This window comes from Cavia porcellus, unplaced genomic scaffold (genome assembly GCF_034190915.1).
Source record: "Cavia porcellus strain 051 isolate PalLab524CR breed Dunkin Hartley unplaced genomic scaffold, mCavPor4.1 scaffold_17, whole genome shotgun sequence".
In the NCBI taxonomy this organism is placed as follows: domain Eukaryota; kingdom Metazoa; phylum Chordata; class Mammalia; order Rodentia; family Caviidae; genus Cavia; species Cavia porcellus.
The window spans coordinates 20293181-20310111 of NW_026947500.1; the positions used below are offsets into that span (position 1 = coordinate 20293181).

General features: G+C 44.2%; 1 protein-coding gene across 4 annotated transcripts in view; it reads left to right on the forward strand.

The window, feature by feature from the left end:
• Positions 1-16433, forward strand: part of Mfsd14b (major facilitator superfamily domain containing 14B) — a 72150-nt gene extending 55717 nt beyond the window's left edge. For all 4 annotated transcript variants that reach the window (XM_003468392.4, XM_063227359.1, XM_063227360.1 and 1 more), the window contains 4 exons: positions 8530-8590; positions 8930-8990; positions 9185-9423; positions 15450-16433. In XM_003468392.4, coding sequence (XP_003468440.2) covers positions 8530-8590; positions 8930-8990; positions 9185-9423; positions 15450-15658 — 570 coding nt within the window. In that variant the 3' untranslated portion in view covers positions 15659-16433. The remainder of the gene's footprint in view (positions 1-8529; positions 8591-8929; positions 8991-9184; positions 9424-15449) is intronic.
• The last annotated feature ends 498 nt before the right edge of the window (positions 16434-16931 follow it).

Here is a 16931-nt window from a genome sequence, read left to right on the forward strand (position 1 = left end):
TGTTAGGTATTACTTACAATAGAGTATTGTTCAGCCTTTAAAATATGGAAATTTTAGCTCATGGTACACTGGATGAACGATGAAGACATTGTGCTAAGTGAAATGAAATGGTTACAAAATGTCTAGCACCATAATGTCACTCACGGGGTACCTGGAGAAGTCAGTCACAGAATGTTGCAGCACGGTGGTGGCCTGGGCCTGGGAATGGGAGCAGTGGGAAATTAGTTGGTGGGCGCAGTCTTGTTTTGTAGTATAAGAAAGTTCTGGGAGTTGGTGGTAGTAGTCTGCATAGTATGTCAATTAATACCACTAAACCATACCCTAAAAATGGTTAAAGTGATAAGTAGTATGTGTATGTTATTACTGATTTACCCATTCTAACATGTAGAACAGTGATATCTGTGTATTCACAATGTTATACTACCGTCTGCCTAATTCCTAACCATTTCTACCTCTCCTTGAGGAAGCCTGTGGGTATCCATTACTCTCAGTCAGTCCTAATTCTCCCTTTCCTCATGCCCTGGCAACAAGTAATCTGCTTACTCTGCTGTGGGTTTGCCTACTGGAAACATTTCATATGAATGGAATCATACAGTACGTGAGCTTTGTGTTTGGTTTTTTTTATTTAGTATGTTTTCAGGGTTAATCCATACTGTATTGTGTCAGGATCTTCTTTCTTCCCAAGGCTGAATATATACACACATTTTCTTTATAATCACTTGGTTGATACTTGGGTTTTTACCCTCTTCGGGCTTGTATGAGTATACTGTGGTAAAGATTCATGTCCCAGTTGTATAGATATGTTTTTGGTTCATCTTGAGTGTATACCCGGAAGAATTGTCAGATTATGTAGTAATTCTGTGTTAAACTATTTGGGAATCTGGACCCAGTTCATTTTCCACAACTATTGCAAACTTTAATTCCCAACAGCAGTGTTGGAGAGCTGCAGTTTCTCTAGATCATTGCTAATTGTGATACTCAGTTTTATTTGTAGCCATCCTCCTGACTTTGAAGAAGTATCTGGCTGCATTTTAATTTCCATCTCTGTGATGACTTGATGCTGAGCAAATTTTTAGATGCTTGTTTGCCATTCATACAGTTTCACTGGAGAAGTCCTTTAGCCATTTTTTAAATAGGATGTTGAATTGTAAGAGTTCTTTATATGTTCTGGGTACTACAGGATTCATTGATGCACAAAAGCTCTCAACAGATGAAATCCCATTTATCCATTTTTTTTTCTTTTACTGCTTATGCTTTTGATGTTATGTCTAAGAATACATTTCCAAATCTAAGGTCATGAAGATTTTTTCCCATTTCTTCTAAAGTTTGTATAGCTTTAACTCTTACATTTGACTCATCTTGATTAATTTTTTGTTTATGGTATCAGAAAAGGGTCCACACTCATCAGTTTGCATTTAGTTAGTTATTAATCCCTATCTCACTGGTTAAGGTTAAGGGAGCATTGTTTCCCCGTTGAATAGTCATGACATCCTTGTCAAAAGTCAGATGGCCATGGGTAAGTGAGTTTGTTACTGGACTTTATGATTCTGTCCAGTGGTGCATACGTCTGTCTTTATTGCCAATACAGCACAGCTTTGATTACTAAAGCCTTGTAAGTTTTAAAATCAGAAATTGTGAGTTTTCCAATTTCGTTTTTCAGTATTGTTGTACCTATCTGGTATCGCTTGATGCCATATGAGTTAACCCTTCCCACCTATGAACATGGAATGCTTTTTATATCTTTAATTTCTTTCATCAGTAATTAATGATTTTTACTGCACAATCCTAGTTTTTGTACCTCCTAGTTTAAATTCATTCCAATGTAAGTGGAATTTTGGTCTTGATTTTATTTTCAGATTGTTCAGTCCTAGTGTATAGAAATACAACTCGTTTTTGTGTGTTGATGTTGTACCATGCAACTTTGTTGAATTTATTTGCTCCAGTAGTTTCTAGTGGATCCCTTAGTACTTGCTACTATTAGCTCATGTCATATACAAGTACAGTTTGACTTTTTCCATTCCAGTTTGGATGTCTTTTGTTTATTTTCTGGCTAGAACTTCCAGTACACAATTGAATAAATGATAATAGCCAGCATCTTTATCCTGGTCTTAGAGGGTAAACTTTTTGTTTTTCAGCATTGGATGCAGTCACACGTGCTTATTGGTAGGGATGATGAGAGATATGTCACCAGCTTCACCAGCTTTGTCATTGGCTAAATAGCAGAGTGCACTTAACAAATCCAGATGGTGTAGGCTACATACATAGGCTATTCAATCTGTGACCAAAACATCTATGCGTTGTATGCCTGTGTATGAATTGTATGCTTTTCACAGGTGTCCTTTATTGCGTGTATATTGCTACTTTGTTGAGTGTTTTTGTCATGAACAGTGTCAGATTTTTCTGATGCCTTTCCTATACTAGATAACATAGCTGCTCATGTGGGTTTTTTTTTTCTTTTTCTGTTTTATTTTTATCAGTATGTTTATAGCACAATGATTACTTTCATCAGGGGGAGTTGATACATGTGCACAATACATCTTAACTTTTTATGGCCCCTTCCTGTTCATTTGTGGGATTTTCCCTCTTTCTGTTAATGTATATTTTATTTTCATATGTTGAGCCACCTTGGAGTTACTGATAGAAATCCCACCTCATGGTACATAGTAACTTTCCTATGCAGTTAGATTCACTGTAGTAGTATTCATTTTTTAAGTGATTTCTGCATTTCGTTAGGCACACACAGTTCAGCTGCAGCATCTTTCAGCAGTGATTAAAGAATCCTGACTTGTAGCAGTCCTGACTTGGCAGAGGAGAATAAAAATAATAAAGCGACATCTCAAAGGAAGTCCCAAGCACTGGACACAGCCGTCCTTTGCTCTGCAGCCACAGCCCGTGCTCGCCTCGAAGTCAAGGTCAGGCATGGAGCCACGAGTATTTGCTTCCTCCTCAGTAACCAGGGAAACGAAAGTGACCAAGTGGCAGTCATCTTGCCACCTTGTGGCAGCGTCACCCATCACCTCCCTCAGCGTGCTCCAACTCCCAGAGACAGGTTAGTGGCTGTGAGTGAGAAAAACCATTCCTCTTAGCCCAAGTCAGAACCTGTGGTTACAAGACACAGCCCCATCGCTGTTTTTATTTTGAATTTTTAAATTACTTTTCTTTGCATTTGTTGAAATAGCCCATTGACAACTTTATAAAGCTTTAACAATAAAGTGATTACATTAAGAGAAGGATCATGAGACAGTTGACTTGTTTTTGAAACATGTTTATATCAGGAATATATATTTATTAGAAAGTCAAACAATTTTACTTACAGTAGCTCACGCCAAAATAAAGCATAAATCTTAACAAAATATGTGAAGAATCTGCACAGAGAAAACCAAAAACCCTGGTGAAAGAAGTCAGAGACAGCCTGTTAGTGGAGAAGCCAATAAAGTAAAGCTGTTCATTTCCCAGACCAATCATCTATTAAATAATAATTCTCATCTAAGCCCAAACAGCATGGTAGATGCAGACCACCTAAGTATAAAGTTTACATGGAAAACAGTTTTGAAAAATAGGGCCCGCACGTCTCCAGAAATCCTCTACAGTGTTCAGGGCCCTGGTGTGCAAGGCAGGAAGCACAGATCAAGGGACAGAGGACCCAGAAGTAGCCCAGCACTGCGGGGGCTGCAGTTTCTGACAAAGGTTGAAAAGCAGTAGCTGTCTACATCCTCCGCTTACGTAACAGCATTTCAGCTGGGGGGCTTTTTTAACTGTTCTGAGTCTTCAGAATGTGGCATTCACCTGTTAGCTAGAGGAATCCTGTTGGTTTGGTGTCCCCTCCCGATTTGCTCAACACACTCCCTACTCCCACCCCTGTGGTGGCTTCTGCCTCTAGCTATTCTCACAGGTCCCTCATACCCAAGATTCCAGCTTAGGGCAGCACTTTTTCAGTTAGCTTCTGCAGAAACTGGGTCCCTGGGTTTACAGAAAAAAACAAGGCCCTTTTTAATGCCTTATCTAAAAAAGGCTGACACTTTCAATGGAACCCAGAACAAGAAAAAAAAAAAGTCTTCACTGACAATGAAAAGGCCCTCTCTACCGCCCCAGCCTTGAGGATTCCAGTTGTAATTTGCCCATTCAACTTGTGTGTTGTTAAATTATGACATGTGGATTTAGGGGTGTTTACTTAACCTGTCTGGCCTCTGCGCAGTGATTACCTGTCCCGAACACTTGGGTCCAGTCAGTAAGGACTGGCTCCCTTGCCTCTGCACTCTGAAAACCAGTGTCCTCCCAATCAAAAAAGCTGACAAGCTCTCCTTAGGCCAAGACCTAACCATCCAGGTGCCACTTCCTGTCCTGGACCTCCAAAATAACCAAGGACATGCTGACTCTCCAGCAGCCAGGCTCCCCAACACCAGTGACTCTGACATAAAGATCCTCTGAGGTCAGTTGGACATTTCTCTAAGAAATTATCCCCAGATATGTCCATGGGAAGTGACAGTGGCTCTGACTTTGTAACAGAGATAATCCAAAACTTCACTGACTTGGCCCTAACTCACCCCATGGAGATGTCTGGTGGTTATGAAAGAAACCTTTGTACCTGACCCTTCCCAATTGCTAAACCTGTGCCCTAGTCCAACTGATTATTCCCTTTACACTTGCTCAGAGGTCAGTCCCTCTTCCTGATCCTTCCTACGCATTCAGAAAACGCCACTAAATAAATCAGTCCCCAATTTCCTCTTACCTCACTGTCTGTATGGATATAATAGGGACCTCAGGAGGGGTCCCCACTAAATTTTTTTTAAATTTTATTTTGAAAGTGGTAAAATACAACAGAACATGACAGAATAAAGCCAACTAAGATCTTACAGTGAAATTGGTACAGAACTTCACAGCAGGTTACCGGGATAACAGTAATAGGTATCACAGTATATTTCATTATCTTTATAATAGTTGTTCTTTCAATCACGTATATCAAAATGAGATGAAATACAGAACATTATAGAACTTTTCAAAACAATATTGAATAGAGTAGTACCATTAATCAGAATAGAGCAAAACAGTAATAAAAATATTTGCCTTCAAAGAGATGGTAGAAGGCAGTTCCCCTTATTTGCTATGGTCAACCTCCCAGGAGACGCTCAGATTTCTGGTTCCCACTTACTAAGGTGGGGGGGGGGAGACAGAAAAAGTGGGATGTTTGACTCTAGGCTGTGCATCAGTAGGTTCACTACTGCTTAGCAGGGAGGCAGGCTGGTTGTTTGGTTTCACAGCGTCCTAAGTTCCAACTTGGCACAGATCTCAGGAGCTGCTTCTGGTTCTCCCCCTGGTAGGGTACAGTCTGCCACACCGCCACCGTTTACCAAGGAGGGGAGTTGCTTGCTTGGCTTCCCAGTATCCTAAGTTCCAACATGGCATGGATCTCAGGAGCTGCTGGTGGTCCTCACTAAATTTAAAGCTCAAAACCAAATAGCCATGAGATTTAAAAGTTCACTGTTCTGGTGGGTCACTATCAAAAATATAGATTGGTAAATTATATGTACTACAATCAACAAAAGTTTGCAGTTTATACCCAAAATTCCCTCCTGTGAGCCAGCAGTGTGTGGGCTGGGAGACAGGAAGAGCTGACCCCACCACCACCATCCATAAGCAACCGGCTGATTCCAAGGAACACAGGCTGAGGCGATAGCTACTGAAATAAAGTAATGCTTATATTGTTTGGTTGTTTGCAAGCTTAAAAGCCAGTAGTCTGAGCATTTATTTAGATAACAATATGCAATATAGCAACTATGGGGGATTTCTTTGTCTTGTTCTTGAAATCCAATATTATTCTCACTGTTTTGTTTGGTTCCATTATATTGTTTTGTTTTATTCCCTTATAATTAAAAAAATTGAAGGACTTTTCTCTATAATAAAAGCTATTACCAAAACAACAACAAAAATAAATTATGCTCAGGATGCTATTTAAAAAATAAATGACTTGGAAAAAATAAAAATAAAAAATAAATGACTTGGGCCCACCAGCCAGATGGCCTAAAAAACAGACTCACTCTGGATATGATTCTAATGCCAAAAAAATTTAAGACGTGGTATCTGTGTTATAATAAAAACCCAGTGCTAACTTTTATCCCAAACAACACTGCCCCTGTTGGCACAATTACCAAAGCTTTCCAAGGTCTATTACTCCTGTCAAAAAAACTAACCAAAAACACTGGAGTTAATAGTCTTTTAAAAAGTTCACTAAAACAATGGTTTGACAAATTAAAGGGCCTCCTTACTGACTCCCTGATCATCACTGTTGGAACTCATATTCATTTGGGTTGCTGAGGAATCCCCTGTGTGCGCAGTTTAATCAGACGTTGACTGAGACAGCTCTTCAGGAGGACAAACCACAGATTATCTGAGTGTGATGAACTTCAGCCCTGGCTCCACTCAGCAATCCCTAATGGACTCAAATGGCAATGTTCCTCAGAGTCCCTGAGGGGCACCAGGAGGGGGAATGAAGCAGAAATCCCGAACTGACTGCAGCCATTCTGTTCAGTAAGGCTGCAAGCGGTCTATCCTCTGCCCCTGAACTCAGATAAGTCACACGATTTTTCATCAAGTTGAAGCTTCTGCTAAAAATGACTTTGTTCCATACAACTACGCTCACTACAAGATACCCACTATAGCATGGTCTTCAGTTACATTTGTCTAGTTTTTTTTGTAACTCCTGCTTGCCACCCTGCAAAATAGACAAACATGCCATAATCAATGCCTCAGTTTACAGGCAGAGACTAGTCCTCTGGGGTCTACCAGTGTTAATAAAATTCCCTTTCTTCATCTGAGCTCCTGGCTACTGTGAGTCAGCTTTCTCACAACAGAACAACGGAAGACAGTGGAGTAGCATACTCAAAGAGTTTAAAGAAAAACATCGATTTCAACCAGAGATCTGACATCCAGAAAACCTCTCCATCAATGATACAAAGGGAACATATTCTCAAATAGAGGAAGTCTTAAGAAAATTTGCTTCTGGGCAGTATTGTTTTGCAAGAAATAATAAAGGAAGTCTTTGGCAAGAAACAGTTTATTCTTTAATTTTAAAATAGTGTATTTGTCAGTGTCCTTTATGGGTGTATACAAAGAAATTCTTAAATTTTCTTTTACAGTATTTTTCATTGATTTCAAAAACAAGCATACTAAAAATACCCTAGAATATTTTTCGAAATTTCTTTCAATTTTACACTTAGCTTGTGAATTTATGACAATATATTAAATTAATTTTTGGTTAATAACCAACTAACTGAAAAGATAAAAGTAATTAAAAAGTATTTTAAATTTTTATCCAAAACTCAGTGAGCTAAATAAGTGTAAAAGAAACTTCAAGACTGAGTTGATGCAATGTAAAAATGTGGGGAAATCTTGGAGGTGTACGCGTGAGATCCTGAGGATGATGATTCCTGTGAGATCAAAGGTAAGGTTCAGAAACTGAGAAACTGGTGGGGCTCAGGCACAGACCCTGAGGGAGCCGTCGCCTGGGACTGGTGGTGGTGATGGTGGTGGGAAATGTACTGCACAGTTGCTGACAGGTGGAGCAGCTGGGTTTGGAAGAAGGCATCTGAAGACTCAGAGGGTGGAGGATCTGCTGGGCCGAGGCACCTTCCCTGGGCCCAGGACCCTTTGTGAGGAGGAGACTGGGGCTCTGTGATGCAGGCCTGGGCCCCACCCCCTACTAACTCAGGAAAGTCAGGGCTCAGTAGCTCGAGGGCAAGGAGGGCGCCAGTTAGGCTCAGAGGATGGATGGAGAGCTTTGGCTTCCTTCTGAGAAGTGCCGGTTCCAAATGGCTGGGCGCCAGCTCCACCACCTGGACAGTGGACATGGTCTTCGCCTTTCTGTGTGGGTTGGTGCTCTTCATCCTCCTGCTCCCTTTCCTTGACACTAATCCAACTTGCCCACTAACTCGGGAAAAGAACATCAGAAAGGTAAGCGGCTCTAGGGAGAAACCCAGAAGAGTTCTTTCTTCTGTGTTCTGCTTTTCCTAAACCAGTTGGGACAATTGTGAGTGTGGAAATCTCAGTAACAATATTATTTTTCCGGGACAGGTGGGACAGAGGTGGGTCTGGGCACAGAGACTTTCATCTGAGACTTAGACTACCTGTGCATTGTGCTGGGGGGTGGGGAGCAGAGTGAAATAAAGCAATCAGGGAAAACGGCCAAAAAGTGAAGTTCGTGGGGAAAGGGCAGAGGCCTGGGGCATCGGTCCCATGCTCATGGCTGATGCATCTGGCCTGGCCCCAGGAAGCTGATGCCTGCATGGGAGCTGAGAGACGTGGGGAGAGCTCCATATCCACTTCCTGACAAGAGGAACTGGACCTGTGACATCCATGGTGGAGCTCACGTAGGAAAGCTTTGCTGTTTTCCAAAGGAGAAAGACAGAAAATATTTTCAGCCATATTACCAACAAATTCATTTGTGAAGTGTAGAAATTCATGCTGTTCGGAGACATTGAATACAGAGACAAGAGGAAGAATTGGGTCCCTGACTCTTACTTTCTTGTTTCTTAGCACCCCCCAGAGAAGAAGGGGTGGGGAGCAAACAGGAGGAAGAAGAGCTGCATTGTGAAAGGTAGGGCCTTGTCCTATGGCAAACGGAACCTGAACTCCCTGCTCAGCTCCACAGTTCTGAGGATGTCACTTGAGGAGGCCTAGGAGGGAGGCTTCTGGGAAAGAAATCTGACCTGGGGTTCATTTCTCAGGCTGTGATTGGCCAGGGAAGGGTGATGTCCAAGAGGGGCAGCGTGGGTCACAGCGGAGCAGTACTGCTTACCTTTGTAGATTAACTTAGCGGTCTAACTGGGAGTGCAGGTCGAATCTGATGTGGTGTCTCCTAGGTGACATTCTGCTCAGCCTCCTGTAAGATCCCAGGTGCCTCCCTTCTCTGCCATAACCCAGTCTATTCTTCTAGCTTGCAGAGACTGCCGCAGGGAAGTGGAGGAGACTCGGGATCTAGTTTTACTTCTGCAAAGGTGAGGGGCTTTCCACCTCCATCTCCCTCATCTCCAGGACTGAGGGGGAGATGCCATGTTGGGGCGCTGGCTCTGTGAATCTAGGGTGGGGGACTGTGGGGCTGTGGGCCACCAATGCCCACCCCTGCCCAACCTACCCTCCCTTCTGGGCCTGTCCACTCCTGGCTGTAGCTTGTGCCTTCTATTTCCTGCAGCCTCCTACACAAGCTCCCTGGAAATGCCATCCCAAATCGCTCCTATCATGAAGATGCCCCAGGTGAGGTGTTTAAACCAGGGCCTGCTGGAGCCAGTGGACCACCTGGGCATTTGGCGGAAGCTCCTTCTAGCTCTTTGCCCTCCTTACCTTTCCTGGCTTCTGAGACCCTGCGGCCTCTGGTCTCAGCCCTCTCCACAGAACCTCAAGGAGACTCATCTGCCACGAGACTGCCACCAGGTATGGGGCCCCCCAGGACTCCCTACCCAGTAAATCCTATTGAGCATCACTCATGATGGCTCTCTCAGGCCCTGACCTCCTGCACCATTGTCTTGCATTCTTCTGGTGCTGGGCAACTGCCAAGGCCACGTTTTTCTCCACCTGGGCACGTGGCAAATCCCAGCAAGAACCTCTGCCTCACCACCCACCAGACACTGTTCTCTGGGGAGGCCCCACCCACTGGCTGGCAGAGGCAGGCAGAGGGGACTATGCTTTCATCCACTGGATGTGCAGAAGCTGCTGGAGATGCTGGTCAGCAAGAAAGGCAAACAGAAAATGTGCCAGGGAAAACGCAAGGGTGGCTCATTTTCCTACAGTGAACACAGGGCACCCCCAGGTTCCCCTGAGGAGCCTGTTGAGGTCACTGGGTGACAAACTCACCTGTGCGCAGCCTCCTGCCACACAAAGAGCAAAGCAGAGTGGCTTCTTGAGTCTCGGCAGGTCCTTTTGCACAAGGTCTCTGGAGCCGTTTCTAGCTCTTCTGGGGCCTGCCCCTTCTGCACAGTGAGTCCCTGGTGACCACTGCCTGGGTCACTAGAAGATCTTCATCTTCATCATCTCAGTCTATTAAATTTAATGACACTATCTCAAGTCATGAAGGACTCATGCATGAAGCTCAGCATGAAGGACCTCTTCATGCTTGCCCCACTTCTGCCTGATGCCCAGCCGCCAGCCCAAATCCCAGGCTTTCCCCCAAAGCCACCACATACCTCTCCATCCCCGGTCAGGGCCTGTGGAACAACTTGCTCTAGACCTCAGGAGAAGGCGTGGTCTTTTATTCCCAATGAAAATAAGGGTCTGGTACGGACCTCACAGAAGCCACTGAAATGGAGAAAAGCTTTAAACTCTAAGCTCCAAAAAGCTCAAGAAGCCATTTAACTGCTCACTCTCAAGCTTCCTCAGGGCAGCCAGGCCTTTGAGGCCCCCCAGGCTGCCTCCGTCCTTTCTGGGGATTCTAACAGTGCTGTGCTCCATGAGAAACTAGGGTACAACAGCCAGGGGTATTCAACAGAGATGAGAGGAGTGAGAACCTGCCCTGCCCTGCCTTCAGGTTCCTACCATCCCAGGATCTCATGCAACCTCTGGGCACACTCCCAAGGAAGCCTCGGGGCTAGGCACAGGCCATCCATGGGGTCACCCAGCCCTCAGCACCAGCTGATGGGAGGAACAAAGCTGTCCAGAATACAGAGTTCCTGCCCTCTGGCAGCCTCTTTGATGGTAACCCTCAACCTAGAGGACAGAAAGAATGTTCCACAAGATGCAAAGGAAGACAGAAAAGATGCATTCCAGGATACAGCAAGCAAGTCACAGGAGGTTCAGGGATTCAAGGCTGCACAGAGAGACCACAGGGGCCCCAGATGTGTGACCCAGAAAATCACTTCTTTTTTTTTTTTTTTATCGGTACTTGGAATCGAACTCACGACCATCTGCTTGCAAGGCAGGTGCTTATGCCGCTGAGCTAAATCCCCAGCCCCTAGAAAGTCCCTTCTCTAGGGGCTAGATCAGAAATGTCTGCAAAAAGGCCGGCAAGCCCATCTGAACAAGAAGCTGAGGCAGATCAATGAAGGGATGATCCCACTGCGTGTATGGAGATCCTGGCTTACTACCATACATGCTTTGCCCAGGTCAAACATCCACTCACAACCCACAAAGCTGAAACACCCCAAGGGTCTGGAAAAGTGTGTGAACACCTCTCAGGTGCTTGCTTTCCTTGATCCCAGAACTCACCTCTTGATGGAAGCACATATTATAAACTATTGGTTAAGGCATAGGTGCAAGCATCTCTTCCAGAACCTTGAGCCTAGAAACATCCATGAAGATGAGGCTCAAGCCTTGCCCCCTCCACACCCTCCCCTTGCTGCCTCGGCCTCCTGTGACTCTAGAGCTGACCTCATTGCCAATTAGCTGCATGCCAGCAAGAAATCCCTGAGAAGTTTCCAGAACAGAAGAAGACAACCAAAATATCCTTTCCCAGTCTGCAGAGTCCTCCCTGCCACCAGGTCATCTGTGTGTGAGGAAGTGCAGAGGTCTGGCCCTGGAACCCCATCTGATCACAGTGATGGGCCCGCAGACATCCTCCCAGCAGCACACGAAGTTGGGCTTCCTACTGCCACCTGCACCCAGCAAAGCAGCACTGTTCTCAGGATTGAGAGAAGCCCAGTGCCCACTCCAGGCCCAGCAATGGCCAGGCATGCTCTGTTGTAGCTTGGCATAACTGACACCATCTTGAGCCCTGCATATATAACTAGTGCCCTGTTGATGGGGAGAATGGGAAATTACTCAGAGTGCAATCTCATGAGAAAAGCAGAATGAGCTGTACCCACAGGAGAAAAATTAACCTGCTCAACAAAAGAAGCAGGATGCAGGTGTCAACCAAAAATTAATGTAAGATTTAGCTAAATTGTTTCCAACAGGATACTTTTTGTGGCTCTCTTGTTTTAAAAGCTCTGTGACTTTCTAGTTAGGGACGACTTGTTTAGACTCTGAAACAGGAGTCCCTGGGTAGTTGCTGAGCTCAACTAGATAAAACCCCAAATATTTTAATTTGGCTGCTTGGATTCCTATATTGTTCACAAACCCACCTCATCTGGGGACTCATCCAGGATCCCTATTTAGGGATTTATAGGATCCAAACCTCTCTTTGAGGTGAATTATTCCTTAGGGGGACTGCCAAGTGATGCTCCTCGCCCTTGAGGAATTTCATCATTTCAAAGAGAAACCAAAACCCTGCATGCTAATCCAGATCCTTACTGGTAAGATTTAGTTTTGCCCCCAAGGTCCTGGAGATGTTGGACGCAACATTACAGTCTCCAGGACTTGTTTGCAGACCAAGACGTTGGTTGGGACTTGTTGGCCATAGAGTCAAACTAGTTCTTGGTGTCAGTTTCTGTTAGTCTCTGTCTTTGTTTTGTTAATCTTGTTTGTCACTGGTTTAGTGTTTGTTATTTATGTCAATGAGTCAGTCTGCTTCTGCTTCTGTGTCACCCTTGCGATGTGTTCTTAACCATTTTCAGGAATTTTGTCAGAGATCCTCTTCCTATAGTGAACCTGTTTACGCAGGGAAGCTCCAAACTTTTTGTAAATTTTAAATGGCCTGATGTCGGAGCTTCTTGGCCTCCAGAAAGGACTTTTAACCTCTCGTTGTGTCAGCAGGTCTGCCTCAACTCTTTGAAAAACAATAGTGCTGCTGCCATGGGTGCCCCATCCAGCGGGGCTTCCCCAGCAAGAGGGTGTACTTGCTCCGCCTGCAGGCCCACACCAGCCACATGCCCCCCTCCTTCCTCCTCTCTACTGCGCTGAGTAGTCAGCCCGAGAGAGCATGGCGCCTTAACTGTTTCCCAGCCCAGCAGCAGCAGCACAGGCAATGAGATGGTAGCAGCGAGAGGAGCCAGAGCTGGAGCCAAAGCCAAAGCCTGCGCAATGTGGCAGGGCAAGGGTGACCTGCAGCTCTCGGGGCCGAGAGCATGGGCAGCTGTGTGGCTTCCCGGGTGGGCACAAGCCCAGCCAGCTGCCGCACCCCTTTCCTGGGCTTCCACCCCAGACCCTCCTGTCCCAACTCCCTCCCCTTGCAGAGCCTGCCAACAGCTTCTTCACTTCTGAGGAACAAGAACACATCCACATCCTGGGACAAACACTGGTCCCAGGACTGGATGGGGACCTCATGTTTCCCCTCACTCGCCCTGTCCACGGTAAGGAGGCTCTCCATATGGTTTCCGCCAGACTCTTTTGGGTGCTTTTAAAAGCAGTGGCTCACAAGCCAGCTAATCTGTCTAAGCAGAGGTTAAGTTAGGGACCTGCCAAGGCTCCATATGCATTCTTGGAGCACCTCCTAGACGCATATTATATTTATATATTTATTGATCCAGAGGCATTAGAGGACAAACTTGCCTTAAATATTGCATTTGTCTCCTAGTCAGCCCCAGATCTTAGGAAAAAAGCTTCAAAGGCTAGAAGGATTCAAAGGTAAGGCACTCTCAGAGTTAGCAGAGACAGCCCAAAAAGTCTTCAACAACCAAGAAGATCCACGGGACTTAAACATCTTAAAAATCCCTTCCCCAAAGAGAATTTCAAGAAATTCAAGAGAATTTCTAGGTGCTTTGGGCTACTGCTGGTTGTGGATCCTGGATTTTGCCAACATAGCTCAGCCATTCCACACCTCTCCTGGAGGGGATCCATCTGGACCTTGAACCTGGACTGAGTTAGAGGAACAAGCTTTCAAGGATCTCTTGTGGACACTCCAGCGCTCGCTCTCCCTGACTTAGCCAAACCTTTCCAATTGCATGTTACCACAAGTCTTGAGATCGCAAACTGGGTCTTAACCCAGTACCTAGTACCCTAGAAGAGGCCTGTCGCCTATTTTTCCTGGTGATTAGACCCCATGGCTACAGGGTGGCCAAATTGCCTATAGACAACTGTAGCCACCACCACCACAGAGGGCTCTCAGTTGACTTTTGGCCAGATTCCAGATAATGGCCCCACATGCTGTAGAGACACTGTGGCTTTCCAACACTCACACTGTCCAGCACCAAGCCCTTATACTGGATTCTGACCACATCGAGTTCCTATCTACCTCTGCCCTCAATCCAGTGACCCTCCTGCCTGATGATGACCCCTCAGTGCTGATACATAATTTTATATGGACATTATTGACTCAGTCTCAAGCCTGTGAGCTGACCTGACTGATGTCCCCCTTGCTCAGCCTAAAGCCAACTTTTTCATAGATGGCTACAGTTACCTCCACCAAGGCACTCGTGTGACAAGAGCTGAGGTGACCAGGGAAACTGAGGTAATATAGGCCCAAGCTTTAGGGCCAGAAACTTTAGCTCAGTGGGCAAACTGATAGCCCTAACTCAAGCCCTAAGATAGGGACAAATATAAACATAAATACAGATAGTCGATATGCTTTTGCTACCATCCATGTTAAGAGGCCATTTCTCAGGAAAGAGGACTGTTAACCTCAGCAGGAACAAAGATCAAGAATGCCCCCAAGATCTTAGACCTCCTGGCTGCCATTTGGTTGCCCTGAAAGGTTGCCATTATGCACTGTTTAGGGCACCAATGAGAAGACACCCCAATAGCTTGTGGGAATGCCCTCACTGACAAGACAGCCAAAGAGGTGGCACTAACACCAGTGGGGCCTGTAATGCTCCTCCCGGCTCTCCCACACCATGCTACTCAAGCCATCCTATTCCGATTTAGACTTGAGACCAGTCAAGAGCCTAAAAGCCAAATTCTCTTGGGAAGGCTGGCAGACCATTCTGGATGGGCGAATTCTCACCCCAAAATCATTGGGCCCCTTGCTCATCCAGAAGACCCACTGGGCCACTCACTTGGGGGAATCAAACTGGCCAAGTTATCTTAACCTGACTAAAGATATCAGCCAAAAATGCCCACAGTGTTTTCAGGTGAACCCTAAGCTGGCCACCACTGATGTTAGAAAGAGGCAGTGAGGACTTAGCCCTGGAGACCACTGAGAGACTGACTTTACCAAAATGGGCCCAGGAAGAGGGGGACATAAATATCTCTTAGTTCTCATAGACACATTTACTGGGTGGACTGAAGGATTCGCCACTTGGACTGAATCAGCTCTCACCATAGCTAAAACCTCCTCTGAGACAGTGTGATTTGGTGTGCCCACCTCCCTGGGGTCTGACAAAGGCCCAGCTTTCATAGCTCAGATCACTCAAAATTTAGCTTTAGCTTTATAAATCAATTGGAAATTAAATTGTGCCTACCGGCCTCGAAATTCAAACCAAGTAGAAAAAATAAACAAGACCATAAAAGAAAACTATTTTAAAACTGGCTTTTGAGACTGGCGAAAACTGGGTAAGTCTCCTTCCTTTTGCCCTTCTACATGCAAAATATACCCCCTACCTCCAGGCATTACTTCTTTTGAGGCCATGTACAGCCGACAACCCCCTTTATTTCCCCATGTCCAAGATGGTAAGTTGGCTGCTGTCACTAATGGGAAACTCAAATCCTTACAGGCTCTGCAGCCCTTCTGCACTCAATCCACCACTTGTTAAAGGGCCACCAGATTGTTCCCAAAAGGCCTGATGACCCCCTAGCAGCCCAACCTGATGATCAAATCTACATCAATGGAAGGACTCAATCCCACAGCCATCAAGATCTCCAGAAAGAGCCATTGGATTCATCACCTCCACTTCAAGCCCACAGGACCAGAGACTCCAGCTGAGTGGACTATCAAAAAGTCTTCTGACCCTTTTAAAGTGACGCTCCAAAGATGTGAGCCCTAAGTCTGTTTAGATATATAGCCAATATCAAACCCAGATGGTAAACACCTCAAACCTTGATTCTGGTTCTTCATGTTGGTGTGGACAGGAACCTAAGTTCCTCACTTTGGAAGACATTCAAGGCTCTAGACTTTGTATTCAGTCTGTAGATTTCCTCTTTTTTTAAAAAAATTTTATTTAAGGAGAAAAAAGAAAAAAAAACAGAAAAAGGGTACAAGTTATACAGATTTTCAGAAAAAATAAACAGTAGGAAATCACTAGTTAATTACATATTGTCATCTTAGAAATAGTTGCTGAAGTTACAAAATTAAAGCATATAGAGGGGACTTTCAAACAGTGAGATTGTAAACAGTTTTGTTCAATGATCCAACAAAACTCAGTAATATGGTTATCTATCTTATACACTTAAATATATATGCAGTTATATCTTTTAGAAAACTTTCTTTTCCTTTCTTTTGTACAATGACAATTACACATTTTATTACTCCCACAGTTCTTACTACTTTTTTTTTGAAGAAAGTAAAACCAAATGTGACATACCAGGACAGAGTCAGTCAAATCAAAAGGATGGACATAATACATAATGTAAAAACAAAATACAAGGTGATCAACAATGGTTACCATAATGCCTCTTGCTATCTTAAAAAGAATTGCCTATATCATCAGTTATAATAAAATTGAACAAAACAGTAAAGAATAAGACCAATAAAACCAAAACATTGGAGACATAAGAGGACTTCAAAAGATGATAATAGTCAACCAGAATGGGCATCACAATGAATCTTATTGTCTTCATAGTGGTTGCCTATACTTTCAAACTTGGTACTATCAATCATAACAGAATAGAGGAAAATCAGTCAAAACAAGATGGTGAGAGCAATACAGAGTTTCAAATCAAGTTAATAGGAAATCAAAGTGGGTTACTATAATATATCCTGCTATTTTTTATTTATTTTCCCCTTAATTAAAAGGATAAAAATGAAAAAGTAGATAATAAAAAGGAGATTGAGATAAAAAAGAGGGCATAACAACAAAACAGCGCAGGTCAAAACATAGCCATTTAAGCAAAATAGTGTTTCACCACAAAATAATCTCAACATAATAGTAGTTACCATAGTGTCTCTTCTCTTAAAATCTTTGGGTATAACTTCATATACTGTAGCATCAAACGTATCAAGACAATGTAAAACCATTCAAGAGAATGACAGTATTACA